Below are 24,919 nucleotides of genomic sequence, written 5' to 3' on the forward strand. Positions count from 1 at the left end.
AAAGAGAGAGAGAGAGAAAGAGAGAGAGAGAGAAAGAGAGAGAGAGAGAAAGAGTGAGGGAGTGACAGAGAGAGAGTGAGAGAGAGAGAGAGAGAGAGAGAGAGAGAGAGAGAGAGAGAGAGAGAGAGAGAGAGAGAGAGAGAGAGAGAGAGAGAGAGAGAGAGTTGTTAGATATTATTGGATGCATGTCCGCTTACTACACTTGAATTGTGGTTTGTTTTAGGTCAGGCGCCAAAAAAAGTTCATAAGATCGGATGCCAAAGGATTTGTGGTGAAAATGTTAGCATAGCAGACATCTGGCTAATTTGGAATGTTTTGCACGGGGTTGGGATGTCAAGTCAGGGCTTTGATGGAGACAACACCAAAAACCCCTCGCGGGCCACCTTAACGTCAACTCCATTTCGTGTGGGCCGGACCATTTTAGATTCAATGTTTACTTTTTTTCACAAATGGATCATTAAATGATCTGGATTAAAAGGCCCTGGATATTCAGTTGTTCTTTTTATTGATCTAAAACAATGTTTATTTTAGATTTTTTATATATATATATATATATATATATATATATATATATATATATATATATATATATATATATATATATATATATATATATATATATATATGTGTGTATACGTGTATGTGTATATGTGTATATGTGTATATGTGTATATATGTATAAATGTATAAATGTATAAATGTGTATATATATATATATATATATATATATATATATATATATATATATATATATATATATATATATATATAATTTTAGATTTTACAAAATAATTTTTTGAACCGTGAGCCCAGCGAATTAGCCCAGTGACTCTTAGCTAGACTTACCCGCTTCTCCTCTTCTTCCCATCCTTCCACGCTTACCAGGAATCCCTGCCAAAACACAAAAATGGAGAGGGAAGCGTCAATTCTCCAAATGGGCTGGCGGCAACCTCGCGATCGGATCGTCGTTATCGATACGCCAGTCAGGAACGTTATTGGACGGTATTCGATGATTCACTTAACGGGAAAATGAGCCCTTTCCAAACTTCTGCCGTCAACTCAAGTGAGTTCATTACTAGTGGTTGTCCAATCCATTTGGACGGGGAGGAATGGCAGCAAATGTGCATTTTTTCCCCTCTTCTTTCCAATCCAAGAGGTATCAATGACAGTTTGGGTTTGTTCTTTGGAAGTTGCGGGATACGCTGGGTGACAATGTCGCTGCAACCCGAGATCGAGCCCAAATGAGTTTTTTTCTGTCCGAGGCGCGCAACGGTGCAGGGCTCTCCCGCCATGGTTGTAGAAATAAACACAGGGGACATGCTTAGAATAATTCACCAATGCGTAAATATTTGAGGGAGGGAGGGAGGGAGGTAGGGAGGGAGACACAATTACTTCCACGTGTCAATACAAAGTCACGACCACCGACTGTTTGAGCGCCCGAGAACACACATTTCGCCTGTGGTCGGGATTCGTGCTTGCAAAAAAAGGCCGTAAACCACATTGAGTAAGCAAACCTGGATGCTGATGGGAGAATTAGTAGATTACATATACAGTTGTACCTCTACTTACCAAATTCATTGGTACCAGAACTTGGGTGTCATTTATACGTCACTCCTCTATTATTCATTGCACCGTCCTCTAACCCCAAGCATGAACTGAACCCTACCCTCTATTATTCATTGCACCGTCCTCTAACCCCAAGCATCAACTGAACCCTACCCTCTATTATTCATTGCACCGTCCTCTAACCCCAAGCATCAACTGAACCCTACCCGAGCGGTCCACGACGCCAAGCGCACTTGTAGACTTGCCAAAAACAAGGCGCTTGACTATCACACGGCAAACAATTCACCCCCTTGAAGCCATGGAAACAAACGCCCCTCCCACCCCTCCTTTGTTTTTTTTCCCCATGCGGTCGGTCGGAAACGTCTTGTTTTCTCAATGGTTTCCTGCAAAGTTTCCCCGAGTCCCCAGTGTACGTGGGGGGAGCCTTCACCCTGGCCTCTAAATTGGGCCCAACAGTGTAATCAAGACTGGGCTTCTCCGTATTTTGATAACGCCGACCTGATCGGGGATTTCTAAGGAGTTGAGCTCACAGCAGGAGGAAGCAGGTTGGCAATCAAGTAGAACCTCATATGTGACCTGATAAAATGATTGTGTCAACCAAGGGCGCTAAACTGGGCATGGTTAGTGGGCCAGGTGTATGCCAACTAGATCTCATTTGACCATTTGCATCATCCATCAAAGCAAGACGACATTGTTCCCAAAGTACGAGCAAAAAAGGCAGCTGGTGCAACTGTTCAAAGATGCGCTGAAGAAGTGCAGCGTCACTCTACCGGCAACTGCAATTGGAGCAGAAAATAGAAAGGACATACACCAAAAAAGAAAAAGAAAAGACATGCGCTCCGGAGCCAGAATCCAAGAGTGGAATATTTTCTCAGGCACATAAAATACTTCCACATGCAAGCCAGATTCGGCGGACGCAAAACGAGACATAATATTGACTGGCCAGTGGGACGATGGCAAACACAACGTGGTGACGTCTACGTGCTTCTCTGACACACGACGGCCACACCGAGTCGACAAAATGGCAGGCAGAAAAATCAAGCCGTGTACATTACATTTCAGGTATATTGACAAATCCTGTAAAAAGAGCACCTTGGAGATTGCATTTCTAATCCAATACGGGAAGGAAAAAAGCACACAGTATTTTCTCGCCTATTAGCCACCTCCATGTGGTATATTTAAAAAAAATAATTGGGCAGTTTCGATTTTTCTTTTCTTGTTGCTTCCGACATAAGGTGTGGCTCTCGGACAGTTTAAAATTTGGTCTCTCCTTGTGTCCAACTTGTTGGCCACCCCCGAGTTTATTGGAATAAAGTTCAACATGGAGTGAGTGACATTGAATGGAATCTGTTTGAAGAAGGCTTCATTCTATCCCAACGGCGACATGAAATGAGTTCACTGACAGCACAGTACCAAGGTGTCAAACACGTGCTTGCAGGTCAACACAAAACAAAGAGCCCAATGGCGACCGGCATCTCCAAAAATTCCCGACGCGCATCGTCCACGCTCTACCATCAAATAGCGGCCCGGCCCGGCAATACAGTGAATACACGCTCGCTCGTGGGGGGGAAAATCGTTCTGGACAAAAAGCCCTCGTTAACCTTCCCGCAAAAGAATAGGATTGGCCAAAAGCCCGGCCAGATTCTTATCACCTCTCTTCCTTCTCTCCCCGGAGGGCTAAAACAACACGGATCAACATGTGGGCCGTTTGTACTCCGCGCCACGGGGGTCAGACGCTGAGCAGATCTCAACTTCGGCCCACTCGTGGTCCGTGGCCGACAAGGGGGGGGGTGCCTTAAGAGAATAAATGTGGCGTGCGCTGACAAATAAATGAAACAATGAATAGTAACAAATGCCTTCCTTTCAACTCAATGAATTAGAAGGAGTGAATCAAGCGTGTTTGTTTTTTGTGCAAAGGACGTTGATAATGAGGAGGGTGGATGAGAAGGGAGATGAATTTTCCCGCTGGGAAGTCAAACGTCCTCACGACTGCAGACGCGTCTATCTCGGATCGGAGAAGTCTTGGCCTTTATTCCCACGAGCGTCAAGCCGAGAGTCAGCTGTCGCCCTCATCGGCGGGAGAGGAGCCCCGGGTCGCACATCTGGCGACCCCCCGCAGCCCGGCCTCCTCCGTCATCCGCCCCCTTTTACGGCGCGGGCCGTCGGAGCGCCGTCGGAGCCGTTGGCGCCTGCTGAAAAAATAAGAGTTGCGCTAAAGCAAAGCTGAAAAGGCAGAGGGGGGAGCTCCTCTGGGAGTCGTCGGGGGGCGCACGTGCTCTCGCTGCGGGGCTTTTCCACAGCTCGGAGGGACAACTGCATCGAAGACGCCAGTCCCGTGGAATCATCTTGGCTGGAGATTGGCAAAGGAGCGAGCGGGGCGGAGATGGCCTTTTTCCAACTTTCCCACGTGCCTGGGTTCCCTCCCTTGCCTCCAAAATCCCGTGTGGGTCAGCGGTAAGCGAAGAATAGCCCCGTTTTGGAAAGCGGCGCGCCAGCTCGCGGAGATAACGCTAAGCCCTTAGACTAACAGAGCCTAGCGGGCGAGCGGAAGGCCGCTAATCTCCCCATAGATACACCCTGCAGACTCTGCGAGGACCAAAAAAGCCAGAGTGTTACAAAATGTTGGACACAAAGCGGCAGATTAGCCCTGGGTGGTGGTATTGGGGGGGGGGGATGTGACAAAGTGGGACCGTGGCTTGGAATTCCCAAAGGACGAATGGAGGGCTGTCGGGTTAGCTTAGTCGAGTTCTCGCACAACTGGGCGATACGACAGACGGCATTTTGCGATACCTAACACGACGGCCTTTTGCCGTACATCTCTGTAAGGCTGGGGTGGGCCAACCCTTCCACCGCTGAGTGTTTTGGATGGCTTGAAGCCGACTCCATTCACGAGCACTCTCGGCCCTTTGCTAAGCCCCCAGACTCGGCCCATACCACCCCCTTCCTGTCCTGAAAATGGAATGACGCCCCCGGCTTGAGGTATTTCCAAATCCCGGGTCACACTGTATTCTCATGACATGATATTGCTTAAGAAAACATGCTCCATAAGTGGTATCTTGAAACACTCCAAATCTGGCATCTCACATGGTATTTAATTGGGGCAATTGGCCGCGGGGCCAATTTTTGCCGGCTGCGAAACAAGCAATGTGGCTCTGATTAGGGCGCTGGAAGAAACTCTTTTAGTCCGCCGCCGCCGCCGCCGCCAGGACACGGCCACGGCGTTTCCGCCTCCTCCGACGGCATGATGATTGGCACAGGCAGAAAAAAAAAAAGTGTGGGGATTTGCCAGCTCACCCTAAATTCAACTTGACTGAACGCAATCAGGAAACCGTGGTGGACGTGGACCATTTTTCTCAATAAGTAGAGCGGCGTAGCCTCGGAGCGCCACGTCATTCATTCCTTTGGACAGTCGAGTAGAACGTCACTTTGTGGAGTATCGTGGCAGGATGACAATACGCGACGTAAAGTCCATGTACCGTGTCCAAAAGGAGGCAGCGGAGCATCCAGTCAATCCGGCCACTCGTAAAAGCTCCCATTTTCCAACAGTTGACGCTTGAAAAGTGCCTTTGCTTTAGCGTGGACGCAATGTCGTAACTCCAAACACAGTTTACTGTCTTTCAATTGGGCGCTCTTGACTTGTTATGCTTATCCTTTTTTTTGGTCTTCTTTTTCTTAGCTTTGAGAGGGGCAGAAATAATAGAGACGGTAGACAATAATAAAGACTGAAAAGGATTGAAATGGGAGCACCATTCTAACTGTGGACGACTGATTCATATAGCTTCTAGTAGGTGGTGTACTGGGTGCCATGTGACAATTTCTTAAGTACAGCCTGGCCGTGGAAGGAACCAAAGAAAGATTTCACAATTAGCAACAGGGGGCTGGCACTAGATGTGACGGTGTAGTTGCCTTGAAAAAGAGTGCTACATTAGCCAAATGCCCGCAACTCCATACCAATAACGTTGGTCTCTGAACCTCTTGATGGAAATTGTCTCTCAGATCCAATCTTCCATATTCATGAACATGAATGTGTTCATTATCAAGTGCCGTCCCCTGTTAAAATACATTCAACTGAACCATTTCTCCCGCTTCTTTAGAACAAGTTGCAGCCATAAAATTCCAAGTCAATGGTCAGGATGATGGAAAGGTTTGAACATGAAAAATCAAGTGCGACAACTAAAGGACCAAGCCGATTGGCAAACCATGGTCATTGTGTATTTGACAACATCTCCAAGGTATTGGAAGCGGCCACGTAAAAGGAGGAAAGCTACTAGATCCAAAGTCCGTGACTTTCAATTGGTCTCCGTTGGCAATCCCATTTGCAAATAATACAAGGAAGGGAACAGATATGTCCGATTTGACCACAAATCCAAAGAATGAGTCTCGGGAGACGTTCTTTGGATGTTTGAGTGCGAGCAGCTATTACGTTTCCTCGGCTTTCATATTTCCGCTCATTTCCCGTAGCGTCAAAGATTGATTGTTCCTAAAGCCGTGAATTGGGCCACCGCTCAAATACCCCGCATTCTCGGCATGTCTGTTTTTAATATTTGACCTTTTTTTTTCTTATCGCCGCGGCTAATGTGCAAGCTCAGTGGTTTTTCAGTTGTGCTTGGCACCCGGCCAACATCTCCTAGCGCTTTTGTGCGCCGCACGTTCATTATTCGGCACACAAATACAGCGGCGCCCTTGGAAAAAGGGTCAAAGCTGCCGTCCGTGGCAGATTCTTAATGTCCTTGCAATCTGAAAAGAGCCAAATGAAATCCAAATTGCCACACACTGCACCCTAAACTGGCGGCCCTTCGGTGGAAGTGCTTGCTCTAATGCCGTGCGCTGCAAATCACACACTTGTCAGGCTCCTAATCCAAATATTACACGTAGCGGGACAAAATAGGGCCTTTAGTGGAAAGCGGGCCTCCCTCCAACACGGGACACAAAACATAGACAAGCCGTGCAATTATTCATCGATTGTTCCTTTCTATCCTCCTCTTAACTGAATCGGACTGCTTTACGAGCCGTCGTCTTGTACTAACTAAGTGCGTTTTGGCCTCCAGACACTTGGCACCACATCAAGTGGAACGCAGTAAGCAGAGAAACACATCAAATTCCACAAGGGAAATCCCTATCCCGTCAATGTTATCCCATTTGCGTCTATCCGATGGACGGCCATGCTGTCGGGATAGGCTTCATTAGCATGCCGACCGACAGTGAGGTGGTGGGGGGTGGTGGTGGTGACGGCGGCGGCGGCGGCGGGTGCTCAAAGCTGCTTTAGCCACGCGGTAAGCTCTTCCTGCCTTGTGATAACAAACCTCTGGCTATTGTCCCCGTGTGGTGACCCTTCAAAAACGTGCAATCGTGTTCCTGCTCATGCGCCAACAACAACAAAACAAACAACCAAAGAAAAAGTGCACTGAATGCTCACCAGCCAAGTACAAAACAAGAAACGGGAGGAAAAAAGGGCGGCGAGCGCTCATGCGCTAACCACAACAAAGCAGGAAAGACAAAAAAAGTGCGCTGACCGCTCACATGCTGACAACAACAAAACAAGCCACACACAAGAAAAAACAAAGTGCGCTGAGGCTCATGTGCCAACAATGACAAAATAAGAAATGCAAAAAAGTGCGCCGACTCCTAACAACGACAAAGCAAATCACGTAAACAAGGTAATACACAACAAGGTAGGAATTCTTCAAGTTTGACACGACGGGGGTCCAAAGTAAGTCCTGGCAATTGCCGCAACCAGCGTCCCAATTGAAGGATCCGTGACTGGCCTTTGGGGAAACGATGGGAAAGCGCGAGGAATCGGAAGTCACCCCGCACGGGCCGAATGACGGACGGCGTTGGGCTTTCATGTCTCCGACGTAAGTAGCACCGATGAAGCGTTGTTTTGCCCGAGCCCAGCGTGGGAAGATCCCCCGTGTCCTATACACTCCGAGCCAATAAATCAAGTGTTAAAAGCAGCCCAGGACTTGTTTCATTTGATGTCCCATCTGGAGGAGAACAACTGTTTACCCGCAAACATCTGCTCGGCCTGCACTCAAGTAGACACATTTCCATCTAGCGCCAGTCCTACACACCGGTGTCGGTTAATACCTGAGAAACGGTGGTGACGTGTGCTCTTAAAGCGGGGGCGGCCCGCGACTTAGACGCAGAGTCAGAGAGTCAAACACACGGTGACCAAATTAAACTGACGGACAAACAAACAACCACACACACACACACACACACAGTCAGCCGGCCGGGATAGGGGTCATCTCCAGCGGCCCACGCAACCCTAGTGAGGAGAAAGACGTTCAGAATAGATGAATGAAAAAGATCCACCGTAACACTTTGCTTTACTAAAGAACAATCCAGAACAATCTGCTCCATTATTTTGATCACTCATTTATTCATGGTTTTGAATGGGCCCTGATCAATTGGAGCCGGTTTTTAGAGAGAAGCATGAAAGCGGCCGGGCAAAGGGTGACCCTACGTATCAAGTACGATAGATGGCAAGCAAAAGCCGCATTCAATTTGGACGGTTGGCGCGGGCGGCTGGCGCGGGCGGCTGGCGCGGGCGGCTGGAGAGCGGCGTGTCTTAAACACGCACATTCGTGGAAGATCTCATTTACAAGCAAAAGATAAAGACACGCCCTGAACTTCAAGTTCATGAGACAAACCTGGCGACGTTTGTGCCAGACTGGCATTTTCACTGGGAAATCTGGCCCTTTATTCCGACGCAAGCCTGTAGTAAGCGCGCTTTGTCTAAATGACGGCGCTTTTCCGGAGGAGCTTTTAGGCCCTGCCGGAACTAATGACTAAGTCCAATCACGCCGATAGTCATCGGAGAGCGACAACGCGCCAAGGCACCGTCGGCACACTCCTCGCCACGGCGTCAGGCGGCACATGGCTAATCATTTGGGATTTCCTTCCAAATAAAAAAGGAACAAAGAAAAAACACGTGCAGTTCATGTGAGGGCAATCTTTAAAATCAGTCCACTGCACATTCAGGCTAATCGCCGTGAAGAAGAAGAAGAAGAAAGAAAAAAAAAAGTACCAACAGCTTTCCACTTCAATTGTAACAGTTGTTCCCGTAGAAAATGGCATGGTTTAAAAAGTATTTTGGTTAGGTAAATGGAGAAGGTGTTTATCTCGAAACTTGTCGAGATGTCACCCGGTTGAAAGAAGTCTTTAGCTGCGTAGTATTGGTTTTTGGAGGTGGGGGGGGGGGTCTTGGTTCATTTATGGAGTGTAATACGGCACTTATCCTACATCTGTTTTTGCAATTTCCTTCCTAATGACAGTGTCATTTGACCAAATGGGGGGGTGTAATTGGACAACGTCTAAGAAACAAGTTGATACTTTTTCTTTTTTGGAATTTGAAATCTGGTGTATGGCAAAGATGTCATCAAAGCAAGTTCCACCACGATGATGTTGACAATGCCATAATAGCCACCACACTGGTCAACATTCCTGAGGTTTTTCTGTGGAATTTGGAAAAGAAAAATGATAACATTGGATTTTTTGCCTGTGCAATAGCAAACCGCTAAGTGAACAGAGACATCCCATAAAAGGGTTAAGATTTCACACAATCTACCACCAATGACATTGACAAGGGAAACCAGAGCTGTCCGTGGTTGGCTTTCCTCCGCCGGCTTTTTTAACCAAAGCAAACCAAAGCAACCAGAGCGCCACCCACGGATGGCATCGGTTGGCGCTAAACTGGCGTGTGACTCCATCCATGCCGCTTTCCCGGCCGTCAATGACAATCCTAATTTGAAGCGTCTCTGATTCCAGATGACCCCTGGGCGCCGCCGGTCACATAAACAACTCAAATTCAGCCTTTTTTCAGTTTTTTTGGGGGGGTCAACAATGACTGTTGCCGCAAATGATTCCAAGATTAATGCGGATGATACGAGGAAAAATCGAAACCAGGCATGTTAGCTCCAATTCTTTTCTGCTCCCGGCCGACTCAAGTGGTACAAAAAAAGCCAGAGAGCGCCCACGGACAGACGCTCCGCGACTGGTGGAGGTACGGCCGCACTTTGGTGGGAACGCGCCGCCCGCCCGCTCGCCCGCCCGCCCGCCCGCCGTCCCTAGATGGAAAATGGGCCAAGGTCAATTGACTGACTGGGTGTTATTTTAAGAGCATCGCCCGAGCGCTCGGCCGGCTCCTTTATTTCAAAGGGCAGTTCCCGCTGGCTCAAGGTCAGCGTGGCCCACGTCCGTTTACGGCGGGCCGAGCCAGGAAACCAACGGATGGCGCAGTGATCCCATTCCAGTGGTGGGCACGTTGCTATGTTGAGGCCCCCGCAGAGCAAAGGAATGCAAGTATGGCCACGGATCCCACTTCAAGCCGACAACGCCGCCGTCCGGCCGCTAAGACGGACGGCGTGCCGGACGGGGCATTCCGACGGCTCTCCAAAGGGGGGCCCGCCCGCGACGCCAGGCTTTTGGGCTTTCCAGTTCCCGTGGCCACACTTTGCGTCTGAACAGCTCAAATGGGATTTTCGGGGCTCGTCCGTTGAACAAATTGGGGCCGCGGTGGGTGTGGCCTCCGTGGACGGGGAAGCCTGGCGTCAAGAGTTGCGACCAGAGCGCCGAGGATGACGGACACCGGGGGTTGGAGTCACACGGATCCATTTGCCATTTGGAATGATCCTTAGCTCTTAGTTGTCCACTTTTGCTCAGCCCGGCGAGTGAAATCTCTCTCAAAGGGGTTGGTGTCATTCGCGCTCTCCGACCTTATATTTCAGACGTCCCATTTTTGTGTTCACGTCTTTTTTTCAGCGGCCGCGTGCGTTTGCCGTACGGAACTGTGTGGGCCTCGTGGTGGCACAATTGGAAAATCCCGGCGGGAAGCCGACGTTAAATGGAGAAACGGCCAAACGCCGTTCATTTGGTGCCTCCGGGGATCTTCATTTCCCAAGATATGTTTTCATTGTCTCGGTACAAATTGTTCATAAAAACTCGGAGGCTTTCAAATGAAGTCCTCTGCGTGACAACTTTAATTGGCGCTGCAAGACAGAGTGGAATGGCAACAGCGGCCTTCTAAAATAGAAGGACGTCATTTGCCTCTCTCTCTCTGGCCTGCTAGCCCGCTAAGACCAATCCTGGCGCTGGATTGGCCGTGGGATATTTCCGTTGGGCCCTTGGGGGATCTGCTCTTTGAGTAGAAAAGCGGGTTACAGATCGATCGGGGACTCCGTCGCTCGTTTGAGGATGAGCCGCAATGAAAAGGCCTGGTGGGGGGCTGACCAGGGCTCCCCGGGCGGGAACTCAATTATTGGCGCGAGGGGTCAAAGGGTAGTAAAGTCAAAGTATTTGATATTTATACACGCACGGGCAGCCATTTTGGATGGCCCACACACAGAGCTGTGAAATCAAAACAATGTCTACTCCGGACTACAAGTTGCACTTTTTCCTAGTTTGCCCGAGCTCAAATTGACTTGTAGTCAAGGGAGGCTTTTCTTTTTCATTTGAAAAAGAAAAACAATTTCAACGGGGTAGCTTTTTTTTGCCCATTTTGTTGGTCATCTTTTCTTCTACTTTTCTTCCCTAGGCAAGAGACTCGTCAGGTCAAGACGGTATTTCAAATGTACCCTTTTTTTAAAAAATAAAAAGATCTCAATTTGAGAAGAAGACAGTGACTCTTAGCAGATGGGCGCAAAGGAAGGAGGAGGAGGAGGAGGAGGAGGAGGAGGAGGAGGAGTTTGGGACATGTGATGGTTAAAAGAGCATCAACACCTTGTCCATCCCTCATTTGCTCCGAGCATTTCCTTCCTTGACACAAATGGGCTAAACATGTGTGGCAAAATGTCCAAAGATGAAACCAGGCAAAACCAAATGAGCTGCCGCTCTGAAAACCAGCCGCTGCCAAGCTAATGACACAATTAGTCTGGAGTCCCCGCTAAACATCTTGACTCAATCAGTGCTCCGGCAACGTCAAATTGGAAGCGACGTGGAGGTTCGGCTCGGGTTGGCCCGGTCAAAACTGAGGATTTACATTTGAGGTTTGGAGGAGAAGGGGAAGGGGGATGAAGAAGGGAAAAAGAAAAGAGAAAAAAAAACCCACGACAACAACTCCTGACGTGGAATCTTACATTCGGGATGGAGCCTGTTGCCAAACACAAAATTCTCCAATAAAAAAAGAAAAAAGACCACAGGAGAGAAATCACATGAGCATTTATGACTTTCAGACACTGTGGCCAATTATGTTAAGGAACGTTAATCCCAAAATGACACGGCCGCAGACTATTTGCTGATGGGGCTCTGGTGAAAGGAGCCAAAATACAAGTGAGCTTGACACAACAGCTGTCCGTGTTTTGCCATCCGAGCTCGGGCTAAATATACAGGACAATCATTCCGAGACATCACGGGGATCACTTCGCGCCCCCTGCCCCTCCCCCGATACTTCACTGACACCTCCGGGTTCTGGATGTTCGTATTCAAAAAGGGAGGGGGAGGGGAAAAAAAAGAAAGAAAAAAAAAAACATCCACCGCTTCAGGACTGGACGCTATAAAAACGGGTCACGAAAGCCAACGCGCACAGCTGCTTCGCAATGTTTTTGCTACGTCTCCACCCCCAAAATGTAAATTCAACCCCCCCCCCCCCCCCCCCCAAAAAAAAACAACTCAGGAGTCTCCGCGAAGGGGCCCGACTTTGAAACGTTAGGCCTACTGTCATGTCTAGGACACAGCCCAGGGGAACACATGAAAGGCAATCAATCACTTTGGAGAGGACTGAATTAATGAACGTGGTCAAAGAGCGGCCACCAAAACGGAGGCAAGACGGCGTTAAATGTTAAAGGTTGACCCCACTTTACGGAGGCCCCGCTGAGAGGAGGCGGGGGCGGCGAGAGGGGAGGAAAAAGCAGCCAGAGTATCGCCGCCAAGAAAAATGGAGGGGGGCCGGGAGAGAAAAATTGGAGAGACAAGTGCTCCGGGTTCGATTCCAAGCAACTTAGGAGCTCCGTCATTGTTTACTTCACGTTTGTCCAACGATCGAACAGCGTTTGCCCATGCGTAGCTTTCTTGTCTAATCCGGGGTTACATGCAAAAATTGCAATGTGAAAAGAAAGCACAGCAAAAAATATTGTCCGGACCACCAACGGACCAAATGTATTTCCTTCTGGAGCGAAGAAAGCCAAGTGTAGACGACTTTCCCCACATGGGCCATTGTCACCTGACATTAAAGAGGTCCACGTGCAAATGAGGGAGTGAGAAAAAAACAAAAAACTACTGACAAAACCAAAACAAAACAAAAATCCAATAAGGCCATCTCATCCGGGAACAAATTGGTGTCCCAGACAGACACATTAGCATGTCCATGAGACAGAATCAAAACACATCTCCCATGGATAAAAACAGCCGGGCCATTACAGCCAATAAATCATCCCATGTGACATGTTGCCGGTGTAAAACCTTCCACGGGATTGACATTGCTCAAAATGTGCTTTGGAAAAGAGGAGTTGACAAGCGAGTAGATCAATGGTGAACTTTGCCAAATCGGTGAGAAAAAAATTCAACAAAAAAGAAAAAAATCATTCAAAAAAAAAACTCCAGGGAACATGGTCCACTAGAAACGTCCCACATTGGATAATGCCATGGGAAATCGGGCCCGATAATGTCGTTTTCTGAGGCTGGGAAACGGCTCAATGGCATTTCTTTTTCAATGCATTGAGATTTTTTAAGAGCATTTATCATGGCCCACGTTTCAAGGGTCCAAGATCAACATATCACCAAACCAGCAGCCGTCACAATCGACGTATCGCAAGTGCACCTAACCAAGGCGAGAGGGGAACCACGATCCAAAAGGACGTCAGTGATGCGGTCAGAGAGGTCAAAGTCAGAGAGAAAGCAAACGCACCGTGACAACACGGGCACCGCCCGCCCCGGCCCAATAAACCAATCACTCACGGGACTACCGCTTCACATCATTCATCTAGAAAAATAGGAGGCAATCCTACTTTTACCGTATTATCCGGACTAGGAGCGGCACATTTTTTTCCCTCTTTTTTTTCTCGGGGTCTGCCGAGGCCTTTGACTCAAATATGCCAAAAAGTGTGCGCATGTGCACCTCCTCAACTCCCGAACTGGCGTGTTTGATAAGCGTCCCCCGTGGGCTTTCCGGGCCCTCCCAAGGCGGCGGCTTTCGGTCCGCCCGTGTATTTTTCAAGCAGAAAGAATGTCGGGCCGACGACTAAACGCGCCAAGGCAACTATTAATAAGAGGGCCGAGGGGCTTTGGGCTGTGCTCGGGCTTTGTGTGCTTGCGCCTCCATATGAAAACCGTTACTCCTGTAACCTGGACATTTTGTCATTTAGGGAAGACATTAGGGTCCTGCCCGCCAGCCAAGGCAACTTCATGTTGACAATTAGGCTTGCTTATGCGCTGCAGATGTTTGGACAAGTACAGAAGAACCCTCTGATTTGCTTGCAGTTAAGAGGTCAGCAAGAATTCTTAAAGAAATGCAGCCAACATTCAAGACACTGAAAGCACCAGAAGCATCTCCCAGCTTGAGATGATATAGCAGCCTAAGCCTCCACGCTTGTCCACGGTCCAAACAGCACACTTTTTCCAAGCACATCCTTGTGCATTTTAGGAGTGCTGCAACTTCTACTCGGGCGCGACTTCTACGGTACATGCCTGGCGACAATTAGCTTGGACACCATAACCGCGCCAATGTCAAGCCCGATACCATTGCTCCGTTTACTGGTGCTATTGTGACGGCTTTTAAAATGCAAAAGAGAGGCAATGTAGACGCCCATCAAAGGTCTCTGTAACCCGCCCCCACAAGCTGGGGTGGGGTGCTCCACGGCGTTTATCCCGCTTGCGTGGACCTCCGAGGTGAACCAACGCTAACGTTGCGTGCGGCTAATCCGCCGTCACGCAGCCGGCGCGGGGAGCCCCCCCCTACCCCCTCCCGCAAGAGAAAAAGAAAAGTGGCCGAGAAACTTAATCTTCTTTTCTTATGTGGAGTGTCAAGGAACCTTGACATGAACATGCCCCGGCCATTATACAAATACACACAAACATTCTTATCTGGGAGCTGTGTGTGTGTGTGTGTGTTGCCGTTCAATGTGTTAATGAGCTCTTATCTGATGGAAATAGATCTGGGCGCCCGGCCGGGGGTCCGACCCCGTGGCCCCGTGCCTACTAACACCAAACACTTGGAGCACGTATCGTCACATTTACTCCAGAGATTGCCAAAAGGACCCTCTCCATATCATTCATATCTTCTTCATTCCAAAACAAGATCAATATCGCAGTCCATTGTGCTTCAATTTGCAACCACACAGTAAGTAGGTTTCTATAGGCTAGGCGCTAGCCTCAGAATGCTATCACAACTTTTGACACAAAAAAAGGGGACTTTGAGAAGGGAATTGGAATGCTGAAAAGGGTGGCGTTTGTCTTACTAGCTTGGGATTAAAAGCCATTTTGTGATGGAAACTACTTGGTTTCATTCGCTCCTCCCAGGCCAAATGTTTTGGAAGCCTAGAAATCACAGACTTGATGGTCCCTTTAACAACCTTTTTTTAAAGCATTTTCCGGATAACTATAGCGTTAAAAACAAGCTGTTAGGCATCGAAGTGAGAGAGAAAAAAACAACACTCGAATGGCAAACTACGAAAAGAGAGCGCAACTTTGAGCCGGAGACAATCCGGACGGACAGCGCTTTGTCCAAGGCATGATTGGAGTGGCGCGTGAAGTACACTCGCAGACAAGCAAGTTTTAAAGCCGCCCGCCCGCCCGCCCGCCACTTTCCATTTGGCCGTGTGCCCACCCGAGAGCCACTCGAGTCAAGGCAAGCGAAATAAGCCCGCCCGCCCGCCCCACGCCTTCTCCAGCCCAATTAGAGCCCTTAAAGAGTCTTTAAGAGCAAATGGCCGCGATGACAATACACTCTTCGCACGGGGCGCGTATACGAACCAGACCCATGTGGTTGTAATTGGGCTGGACTGGAGCGGGCTGTTTGTGTACAAGTAGCCAATGTGTGCGTGAGCCAGTGCGTGAGCCAGTGCGTGCGTGCGCTAATGGCAAACACCTGAAGTTTCCAAGTGCCAGACTGATTGCCCTGCCCGATGACTTCTAGCGGGTTCTATGCGCCAGTGGAAAAGAGTCACTTTGGCCCGAGAGGACACGAGAGACGTCCCGAGGCCATCCCCAACTTCCACTGACCGGTGGTGCCGCTCTACCTACAAATGCTTCTACACACAAAAGCCTCCACGGCAAAGCTACGGAAACAATCCGAGTCACCGAAAACAATCCGAGTCACCGAAAACAATCCGAGTCACCGAAAACAATCCGAGTCACCAAAAACAATCCAAGTCACCGAAAACAAGCCAACGTACGAAAGGTCAAATGCAATCAAACATCTCCTGAAAACATATCAGTTGTCTGTTGATTGTTTGGGGGACTTTTGGTGGTAGAGCTGCTGAAGTTGTCTTTGCATTTCTTATTCATCGGAATGCTTTGATCTCTTTTTCTTCTTGTTTCTATACGTCATTTGAGGTACCACCACTACACTTCTTGATTTTCATTCAAATACAATCATTCAACTTGGCCCAAAGCGTCATTCATCATTGAAACAAAAAAGGAAGCCGGAACGCCGCCCCCTGTTGGCCCCGCCTGTTGATACAAGCCGAAAGGTGAGCCCCCTGATGTCGGAGGCCAAAGCCGCGCAAGTAAATGCCGCCGGTGGATGTGGCAAATGCCTTTGAGCTGAGCTCGGAGTTTCAAATGGTACCATCCACTACTAGAGAAAGAGGAGGCTCTCTCCTATGCAGCCGCAAATTTGACTTCCTTTCACGGCCACGTGCGCAAGCGACATTCTTCTTTTAATATCCTCCACCTGTGAGCCTGACAAAGCTAAAACATTTTTTTTTTTTTTAAAAACGCGAGGACCCACGCAAATAGCTCGTGGCGGAGTAAGCAAACAAGCCGACACAAATTGCAAGCGTGCTGGATTGGGCAATCTAATTGTTCAGACTTGAAAGCGTCGCGTGTCCACGGGCCATTTGGCAACCCCGCTACGACCCAACAAAACACGACGGGACAAGCGACGTCCACCATGGGAAATCGGGGCCCGACGGCGTCAATTTGCACGGGATCGGAATCGGGCCAGAAAGATGGGGCTTTACAAAAAAAATGATCCATTTGCATTTTTATGTTTTCACTCACTAACCAACATTAACTTGCCATTGCACGGTTTCATTATAAACGACCCCCCCCCCCCCCCCCGTCCCCCACACTAAACAGGACGCACGTCTAACGTTTTGTTCAATTTCTGACAGGCTTGGGGAATTCAGACTTGAATGCACTTTCACTCTGGAAGGAAATAAGGGGGAATAAAATAGCGTCGCTCACACTCTGCCCTTAAAGAGCCAAATGGGCTCAAGTGAGCATCAACCGGCCGGGTTCACAATAAAAACTGACGCGAAATACTGGGAGGCTCCGTCCCCAAACAAAAGGCCACAAATTCCCAGGGCCAAAAGCGTGGTCACAAACGTCCGAGTGTGCGTTGGCGTGAGCCGGGACCGACCTGGAGGGCAGGCGCATTCTTGTCCAACGTCTCTCGCCGGTCGGATTTTGGGCATCAGCACCATGACTTTCTGCAAAAAATAAATAAAAAATAAACATAAAAATCAAGGAAAAATACAATCCAAAAAAGGACCCTTTTGCATGAGTGCCTACCTACTTTGTGTTTTAGGATCAAATTCAATATTTTGTTTCCATTGGAAATAGAAAACATGATTCAAAGACATTTCCCAATACTAAGAAGACAAAAGCTCAAATAAACATTGCTTTGAATCTTTAAAAAGGGACTATTTAGGGCTTTTGATCCAGTTCTTTGAATTCATTTAAAATGATTTCAAAAAAAAACCGTCTAAAAGACGGGAAAACGTACGTACATGTTGACAGGTATGTCAAGGACTTACTTGATATTTTACACTTCAGTTGAATGCCTTTTTTTCATTCACTTGAAGTTATTTTGAACTGAATAACATGTTTCATTCCAAATGAACTACACATGATAGACAAAGCAAAATGACAAACGTGTGCAACGGTCTCGATGTGAGTGTCGGAGCGAGCAAGCGAAGCAGGCAGGCAGGCAGGCAGGCAGGCAAGCAGGTAAAAGCAGGAAAAAAGCAGGCAAAAAGCAGGCAAAAAGCAGGCAAAAAGCAGGCAGGCAAGCAGGTAAAAGAAGGCAAAAAGCAGGCAAAAAGCAGGCAGGCAAGCAGGCCAACTTACCTCTTCCACAAATCTCCCCAGGGAGGCACTGAACTGGGGAACCAGGCTCCCGTCGTCGTTGAGGAAGGTCCCTTGGTCGGGCACTCGCTCCGTTTCCATCTTCAGCCTCTGCTCCAAGTGCAAGGTCTTGAGGCTGACGAGCACACACACGGCCATGGAGCTCAGGGACACGACGACGCAGGCGACCAGGGGCAGTCCGGGAGACCACCGGTGCGCCCCGGGCTTGGATGCACACTGGCAGGCGGCGGCGGACGAATTGGTCTGGTCTCCGACGGAGTCGCGCATGGGATCCATGCTGAATTTCCACTCGAGCAAGAGGCGGACTTCTCCAAGGGGTAAACGGCGCTGGGGTGAAGCTTCTCGCACGTGTTCCCTTCTCCTAAAAGTGAGCCGTGTGATGACACATTGACATGATCCGACCGGACCGGCTCGGGCTGGCTGGCTGCTAAGAGGTGCTTGCTCGCGCTTCGGATCCCAAAACAGCTCAGGCGGTGCTTGGTTCACGCGGGGGAACAGGGCGCATCGCGTCTTCCGCAAACGCCGCTGGCGCACTTGCAATTGTTTGCTCTCATCAAAAGTTGAACGTACTACTCGTACGTACACTAAGACCGCCCACGCCCACCCCGCCCACCAGTGATGCCGATTGACAACTGATTGGGTGGGAAGAGCATGGGGCGGAATCCCTAGCGCCGCCTTCCGTATGAGACAGGTAACCGCATCCAGCCAAGACGGCTCGGCAACCACAAATAGTAGTAGTTCGTATTGCTAAATGTCATTCTTCGTTGGCGTTATTCAGAGTTGAAATATGCGCCCTATGTTGTCATTTCTACACATTCAAAGTAGAAAAAGTCCCAATTATTTTAATGACAGTCATGCACTTTTAACTTATGTAGGCGGCAGCCCAGCGGTTAGCGCACTGCCCCGGTAGTTCTGCGCTCGAAGGTTTGATCACAGCTCATTTTTGTTCATGGTACTCCAATTTCTACCCACGTAGCAAAAACATGCCAAGTAGGCCGGTTGAACATTGAATTGCCCCCAGCTATCGGTGAATGATTGTCCTGCGATAGGCCAGTCTCCGATTCGGGGCGTCACCGGCCCGATGCCAGTAGTTAGCTGGAATTGACGTTGTAAAGATGACCCATTCAGGTATGGAATGAACGAGCATGGTGGCAAATTGAATGAAAAATTTATTCTCCACATTTTAGCTCCCATGTCAACAGAGAGTCATTGGTTCCCTCCCTCTCGTCGAAGACAAAAGTGTTAGCTGGATTGGCATTTTATCGAGAAAAGAGCAACAACAAAAATAAAGGCAAATATCGATTCTACGTACAATACAAATATTCCCAACCTCAAAGCTTGATACAATACAGTGCTGCCGAGATTGTTTTTTTTTTTGACAAACACTGCAAATAATGAGCTGTACAATGACAAAATATTTCGTTTGGATGACGAGAGGGAAACAAAATGAGCAATCAATTGTTCAATTGAAAAATAATTAGACTAAGGTTGGGGATTGATTGGATCAGATGAATGCAATGTGATTGGCTTGAGGACGTGTAAAAAAAGACTGATACAGTCATGAGAGCGTCGCTTCACCTCTCCCGGAGAGTGAGGCCGGCCGGAATGGAGCACCGCGTTGGAGCGGCCGGCCGGCCGGCTCAGTGCTTTTTGCTGGAACTGCCACTCGCGCCCTCCTGGTAGCAGGCAAAAAAGGGGTGACGGAGCGCCTTGTCCAACGTGATGCGCTTGGCCGGGTCGTACTCCATCAGCTTCTCCAGGAGGTCGAAAAGCTGCCGATGGCTGTCACTTTGCGACACCATGTAACGCTACACAAGTTAGAATATACGGTTAGAGTCTCGGTGAGGGGAAGGGAAAGCTCTTTTTTTTAAAGTAACAAAAGACAAAGAGCCTTTGGCAAACATTTTTGCAACCCGGAAGATGCCGAGAAGTTTTCATTCTCACCCTGAGCGGTTTGCAGTGTTTTCGGACGTATCGTCCACCGGAGCTGTCCACGTCCCAGTCCAGCTTGTTGCGGTGGAGATACCGCTGTTTCCTGTACCAATTCAGAGTTTGGGAAACAGTCGGCACAATTGAAAGGAATGCACGTTGATGGACTTGCGTCCCATCCCAAAAACTGACCTGGTTTTCTGGAGGAGGCTTGAAGGAATGGGGCCCAGGACACGCTCCATCATGGCCAGGTGTTCCTTGCTGTCGTGAGTCTGCACGTTCAAAAGAAAATGTGGAGCATAAACGCTAGGAAAGTGGCACACCCCCCTTTTGAAAAGCACGCACGCACCTGGAAAAGAGTGGAGCCCAGGTAGTATTCGATGAGGATGCAGCCCACGCTCCAAACGTCACACGAGTGATCCCAGCCAAGATCTCAAAAGACAAAATCCGACAGGTCCAACTTAGCGACTGGCGTTTGGGGCACTAGACCCCCAATCCGGTTGGACCGACCGGTCGGTGCCATAGACGTCGACTCATCCATTCGAAAAGAAAGGCAGACGACGACGACGACGTGGCACTTGGCACAAAACCCACCTAAAATGACTTCGGGGGCGCGGTAATGGCGCGTGGAGACCACCGAGGTGTGATGCTCGTGCTCGTACGTGGCGTTTCCAAAATCCACTAGCTTGACGTCGGCTCTCCTCAGCGTGCGCTCATCTCGCTTCTAGGGACGACAACGGGCCAAGTCTGGCAAAAAGCGCGCCGACCATCCCACGTACGACGCCGGCCGGGCGTTTACCTTGGCGGGATTGTAATCCAGATCGTATTCGGAATTGATGAAGAGGATGTTTTCTGGCTTCAGGTCGGTGTGAGTCAGCTTGTTTTTGTGCAGAACTGCAAGGGAGCAAGCAGAAGGCGGCGGGCGTCAAAGCGGGCGTAATGTGGGCGTCACTCGCGGTCTCGGGGACTCACATCGGACGGCGCGGATGATCTGGTAGGCCATTTTGCGAATATGCTCCACGGGCAGAGGAACAAAGTTGTTCTCCTTGAGGAAATCGTAGGTGCTGAGGCCCAGCAGCTCGAAGGCGATGCAGATGTGGCCGTGGTAGTCAAACCAGTCCAGCATGTGAACGCAGGCGCTGCGGGGAGAGAAAGCGGGAGGTTGAGACGTAGGGACGGAGACGGCGGGCGGAGGGGCGGGCGCGTGGAAGGCGGTGGGCCCCAATCTCACTATTTGCCCTGAGAGTCCAGCGACTTGAGGTGTTCCAGTACAGCCACCTCGGACTTTGCCGCGTCACGGTAGCGGTCAATATTTTTTATGATCTTCAACGCCACTCGAGCGCCGTTACTGAGGAGAGAGAGCGGGCGGGGCTTGAGGGGCGGTGACGGCGGCGGCGGAGGAGGACGGACGCTCTAATAAAATCCCACTTACTTGTGGCCATCGAGGCACTCGACCACCTTTCCAAAGGCACCCTCTCCAAGAGTACACACAATCTCATCTACACAAAATAAGAGAAGCCACGTTAGGAAGGAAAGCATGGCTGCTCCAAACGTTCACCACTAAGATTCTACGTGTCGTAAAATGGAATGCTTAAAGTTACGCGAGAAGTAGCAGAGCCAAGTACGTCTAGCGCAAAAAAAGGTCTATTGATTTTGTCTGTTTTAACATTTAGAAAATGAAGACCAGACAAGAGTGTGAAAGGAAAAAAATGTCAACAGTAGGGAGAAAAAAAGGTATATGTTCTATACATCTGGCTTTCAGCGTGTCTCCATTGTGATAGATGAGGTGACCCTCGTCATCATCCTCAACACTCCGGGATCTTTTCCTGCGGCGGTGGCTCCTCCTCTGCGTCCCCAACGGCCGCAATCCGCCATCACATCAATAACCCATCGGTCAGCCGGCACCGGGCCATCGCAACGCGACATCGTCATTCATTCAACCAGGCCGAGGGGGTGTGTAGGGGTGGATAGATTGGGCCCGTTCGGTAACACCGCCAGGCGATCGGACGGAGCAGCGAATTCAAATTCAGCCCCAGCGAGAAATTGGGCGCCAGCCACCACATAGTGTGCGTTACAGAAGAAAAACATGGCAACAAGATTTTCAGATGAGACGTTCTCATAAGTGCAATTTAAAAAAGAAAAGAAAAAAAAACTCTTTGTAGTGTCATTCATATGTAGTACATTTCAGAACAGCGCTCATGTTAGATGTTTTCTAAACCGTTACACCTTTATATATTACCATCAATTGTTTTTGGCTATTTGCATAAGAGCTAAGGTTTAAAAAAGAAACAAAACAAAGTGATAATGACCCTTTTGACGATTTGTGGTACAAGACGAGTAGAAAAGAGAAAGAAAGGTTGCTCGTACCGAGATGGACCTTCGACGGGAGCGCCTGCGCCGCCTGTCTCGGCTGCGTCCCGAAGACTTGCTGTAATGGTGCCAGTCTCGATCTCGCCCCTTGAAGGAGTAGTCGCGGCTGTCCTCCGCCGACGCCGCCGCGTCCAAACTGCGTTCCCACTGCGTCTCCCTGCCTCTGGAGTCCACGCTGTGGTTCAGACTTCGGTTCTCCAGGAAGAAACTAAAAGATGGGCCCAAGATCAAAGCCACTTTAATACTGCAAGTCCAGGGCTCGTTAGCTACTCGCTAGGACTGTCACGCTGATACATTTTAGTGGGTCATGTATTACTATTGTTGGTGTAAATTAAAAACCCATTGGAATGGGAAACAATATTCAGAGTAACGTAGGGAAATAGAGTACAGTCATTCCTTCATGGTGCGTTCAGCGGCCAGCACTTTCGTGTACTTTGCAAGAAACGTCCTTGGCGCTGCCTTAATAGGTGACTTTTGACCTTAAGGCGATCACATGCATACGCATTAGATACATTTTTTTATTGGGGGGGGGGGGGGGGGTGATATATATATTACATAGGTAGCTAGTCGCATTTTATTTACATACGCCTATTGTAAGAAAAGCATGAATAACAAGGGAGCCATTGACAAACGTTAAATCATAATATAAAAAAAGTATAAATTACCCTTCACTTGTCTTGTGGTGTCGGTTAGCTCTTCTGTACTTGTTTTCTCGTTCGCTGCTGTGCGAGTCCCGAGCTTTGCGTTTGCGATAATCCATTCTTTCTTCCCAGCGGTACTCCATTCTTTCTTCCCAGCGGTACTCGTCAAGGAATTCACACGAAAAATTTCCCCGCGTGGAATGACGCATCTAGAGCAACATGGAAGACAGGCACATCGAGTGGGAATGGTCACAAAAAGTCTGCCCAAACTAGCAGAGCTGCCCGGCGTGTGTGCGCACTGACAAGGGCGGGCCTTAGCATAATTACTGCTCATTAATGTTGACATTTAGGGCAGTAAACCGTAAATATGTTGTAAAGTGTGGGCACCGTATTTTAATAAGACTGTTAAACTGGGGCAGCAATTCGCTTGGTTTTTCTCTAGTTGGTCTTTCGATTCGAATTCAAAATCAAGGCCGTCATTTTTTCTTTCGTTGCGCTCGCTTAAATTCAAGTATTAAAGAATCACTCCTTTTTTAAATGAAATGTAACTACATATCCACACTAAAATCAATTTACAGTTAAAACATTCCCAGCTACATATAAGAGCATACATCGAGCATTTAGGGTTAGCTTAGCTTTTGTAAGCTGCAGCCACGTTGGCATTGTTGTCTACGTTCGAAAAAGCTAAGTGGCTACAAATAGCCTTTTCAAAAAGAAGACGCCCTGGCCCAAATAAACCACACATTGCAACAAATTCACTATTAAACTCACCTCAAATGAAATGATAGTATGTCAGAGTGGTTAAATTGACTGGTGATGAAGAGAGAAACGACTAACAAATACAAAATACAGTCGACGAATATCTCTCAAAGATGGCGAATGCTGTGTCAGCTTGCCGTCCGTTTCGAGTTCAGATATCTCATATGTACGGTTAGAAGTGCAAAGTACGCAATGGGCGGCCCAACTAGATGGCGGCCATCTTGTGTCGGGAGATTTGCTCTATTGTAACGAACACAAGACCAGAGTGGATTTCTCCAGTGAAATGCTATTATCGCCACGACTTCTTGGCATATTTATCAGTGCTTTGCTTGACTTAGGCACGATTAAGCCCGCGTTAAAAAAGGACATGATTATGTTTAAAGTATGAATATAATGTAAAGCAGATCTAATGACAAAGTGTTTATTCTCCTCTCCGTTGGCTTACGGCGTGCGCAAGATATCTAATATAATGTATGTCATATCTTGGGCGTTGCTTGAACGGCACTTTTTCTTTTTTGAACTGTCTGTCACGTGATAAACATTTACGCAACAAAATAAGGAATTATAAACGTAGCATGGCCAACAACAAAAAACAACACCCTAGTAAAAAAAAAAGTGCAATGTCGTTGTTTTACTACAATACACCTCCAAATCATTATTTTAAATTTACGAACTCTACTATTACGCATCTCTGTAAACAAAATTGGCCACATTGATTGGGTCTCATTCCGCACTGCCTTGTGGGTAAATATGTCTGCGCCCGGTTTGACAATGGGGGAAATCTAAATGTCACGTTGAGCGTCCCATCTCGTACCAGTCGCGTTCGGTTGTTTTCATCTAACCTGGACCATGTTGGAAACCGTGGCCGATAAGACCAGTCCCCGTGAGACGATCGCCGACTCGCTCGCAAAGAACTTCGACAAACTCCCCGACCTCGAGCAGAAACTCTTCATGTACGGGCCAGCGTACCTGGGCGGCACCGGGGGGCTCGCAGGTCTGATCGCCAACAGCCTGTACCGACGGGCCCTGAACGTCACACAGGCGTCCATCGCCTCCAGTCTGCCGATGGCCGTGCTGCCCTTTATGACGACTTACACCCTTTACAACGCCACGGTGTCGAGTCCGCTGCTGTCCGGGGATCTCAACTGTCCCACTTGCGTGCTCATACGAGGCGGGCTGGTCGGCCTCATCGGCGGGGTATTGTACCCCATCGCTCTCGCCTTACCTGTCAATATGGGCCTCGCGTCCAGGTACAGCACGGCGCCCATGCCGGAGAAGGGCAACGTTCTGCGGTTCTGGATGGACCTCTCCAAGCCGATCTTCAGAAAGATGAGGGCAGTCATGCTCCTTCAGGCCATCTTCGGGACTTTCCTGGCTTCAAGGCATTATGAAGGCTACACCAAATTAGC

At 48.7% G+C, this 24,919-nt stretch overlaps 2 protein-coding genes across 4 annotated transcripts in view; both read right to left on the bottom strand.

Moving 5' to 3' along the window:
• Positions 1 to 18,404, bottom strand: part of col23a1b (collagen type XXIII alpha 1 chain b) — a 39,811-nt gene extending 21,407 nt beyond the window's left edge. The window contains exons 1-3 of the mRNA XM_077733356.1: positions 17,794 to 18,404; positions 17,084 to 17,153; positions 847 to 891 (exon numbers count right to left, since the gene is read on the bottom strand). Of these exons, the coding sequence (XP_077589482.1) occupies positions 847 to 891; positions 17,084 to 17,153; positions 17,794 to 18,087 (409 nt within the window). The 5' untranslated portion in view covers positions 18,088 to 18,404. The remainder of the gene's footprint in view (positions 1 to 846; positions 892 to 17,083; positions 17,154 to 17,793) is intronic.
• Positions 18,405 to 18,962: 558 nt separating this feature from the next.
• Positions 18,963 to 24,574, bottom strand: clk4b (CDC-like kinase 4b). Of its 3 annotated transcripts, none has more exons than XM_077732195.1 (13): positions 24,353 to 24,574; positions 22,776 to 22,960; positions 22,108 to 22,318; positions 21,490 to 21,586; positions 21,173 to 21,239; positions 20,972 to 21,088; positions 20,713 to 20,879; positions 20,540 to 20,634; positions 20,335 to 20,464; positions 20,090 to 20,172; positions 19,933 to 20,012; positions 19,756 to 19,846; positions 18,963 to 19,619 (listed from the first exon to the last, which is right to left on the bottom strand). In XM_077732195.1, exons 1-13 carry the CDS (start codon positions 24,557 to 24,559, stop codon positions 19,452 to 19,454), a joined length of 1,698 nt encoding a protein of 565 aa, XP_077588321.1. In that variant the 5' UTR covers positions 24,560 to 24,574; the 3' UTR covers positions 18,963 to 19,451. The 3 variants fall into 3 exon arrangements, with proteins under 3 accessions (XP_077588321.1, XP_077588322.1, XP_077588323.1); XM_077732196.1 differs by lacking the exon at positions 24,353 to 24,574 and adding an exon at positions 23,523 to 23,683; XM_077732197.1 differs by lacking the exons at positions 21,490 to 21,586; positions 22,776 to 22,960; positions 24,353 to 24,574 and having other exon boundaries at positions 22,108 to 22,313.
• Positions 24,575 to 24,919: the final 345 nt, after the last annotated feature.

The sequence above is a fragment of the Stigmatopora nigra genome, chromosome 14 (genome assembly GCF_051989575.1).
Source record: "Stigmatopora nigra isolate UIUO_SnigA chromosome 14, RoL_Snig_1.1, whole genome shotgun sequence".
NCBI classification, from domain to species: domain Eukaryota; kingdom Metazoa; phylum Chordata; class Actinopteri; order Syngnathiformes; family Syngnathidae; genus Stigmatopora; species Stigmatopora nigra.

Coding starts and splice junctions, on each gene's coding strand:
- clk4b (XM_077732195.1), bottom strand. CDS start 24,559: ATGGACGCCTGTGTGACGTTCAGGGCCCGTCGGTACAGGCTGTTGGCG. Junction 22,961..24,352: donor CGGTTTCCAACATGGTCCAG/GTTAGATGAAAA, acceptor ATGTTGCTCTAG/ATGCGTCATTCCACGCGGGG. Junction 20,465..20,539: donor TGGATTACAATCCCGCCAAG/GTAAACGCCCGG, acceptor TGTCGTCCCTAG/AAGCGAGATGAGCGCACGCT.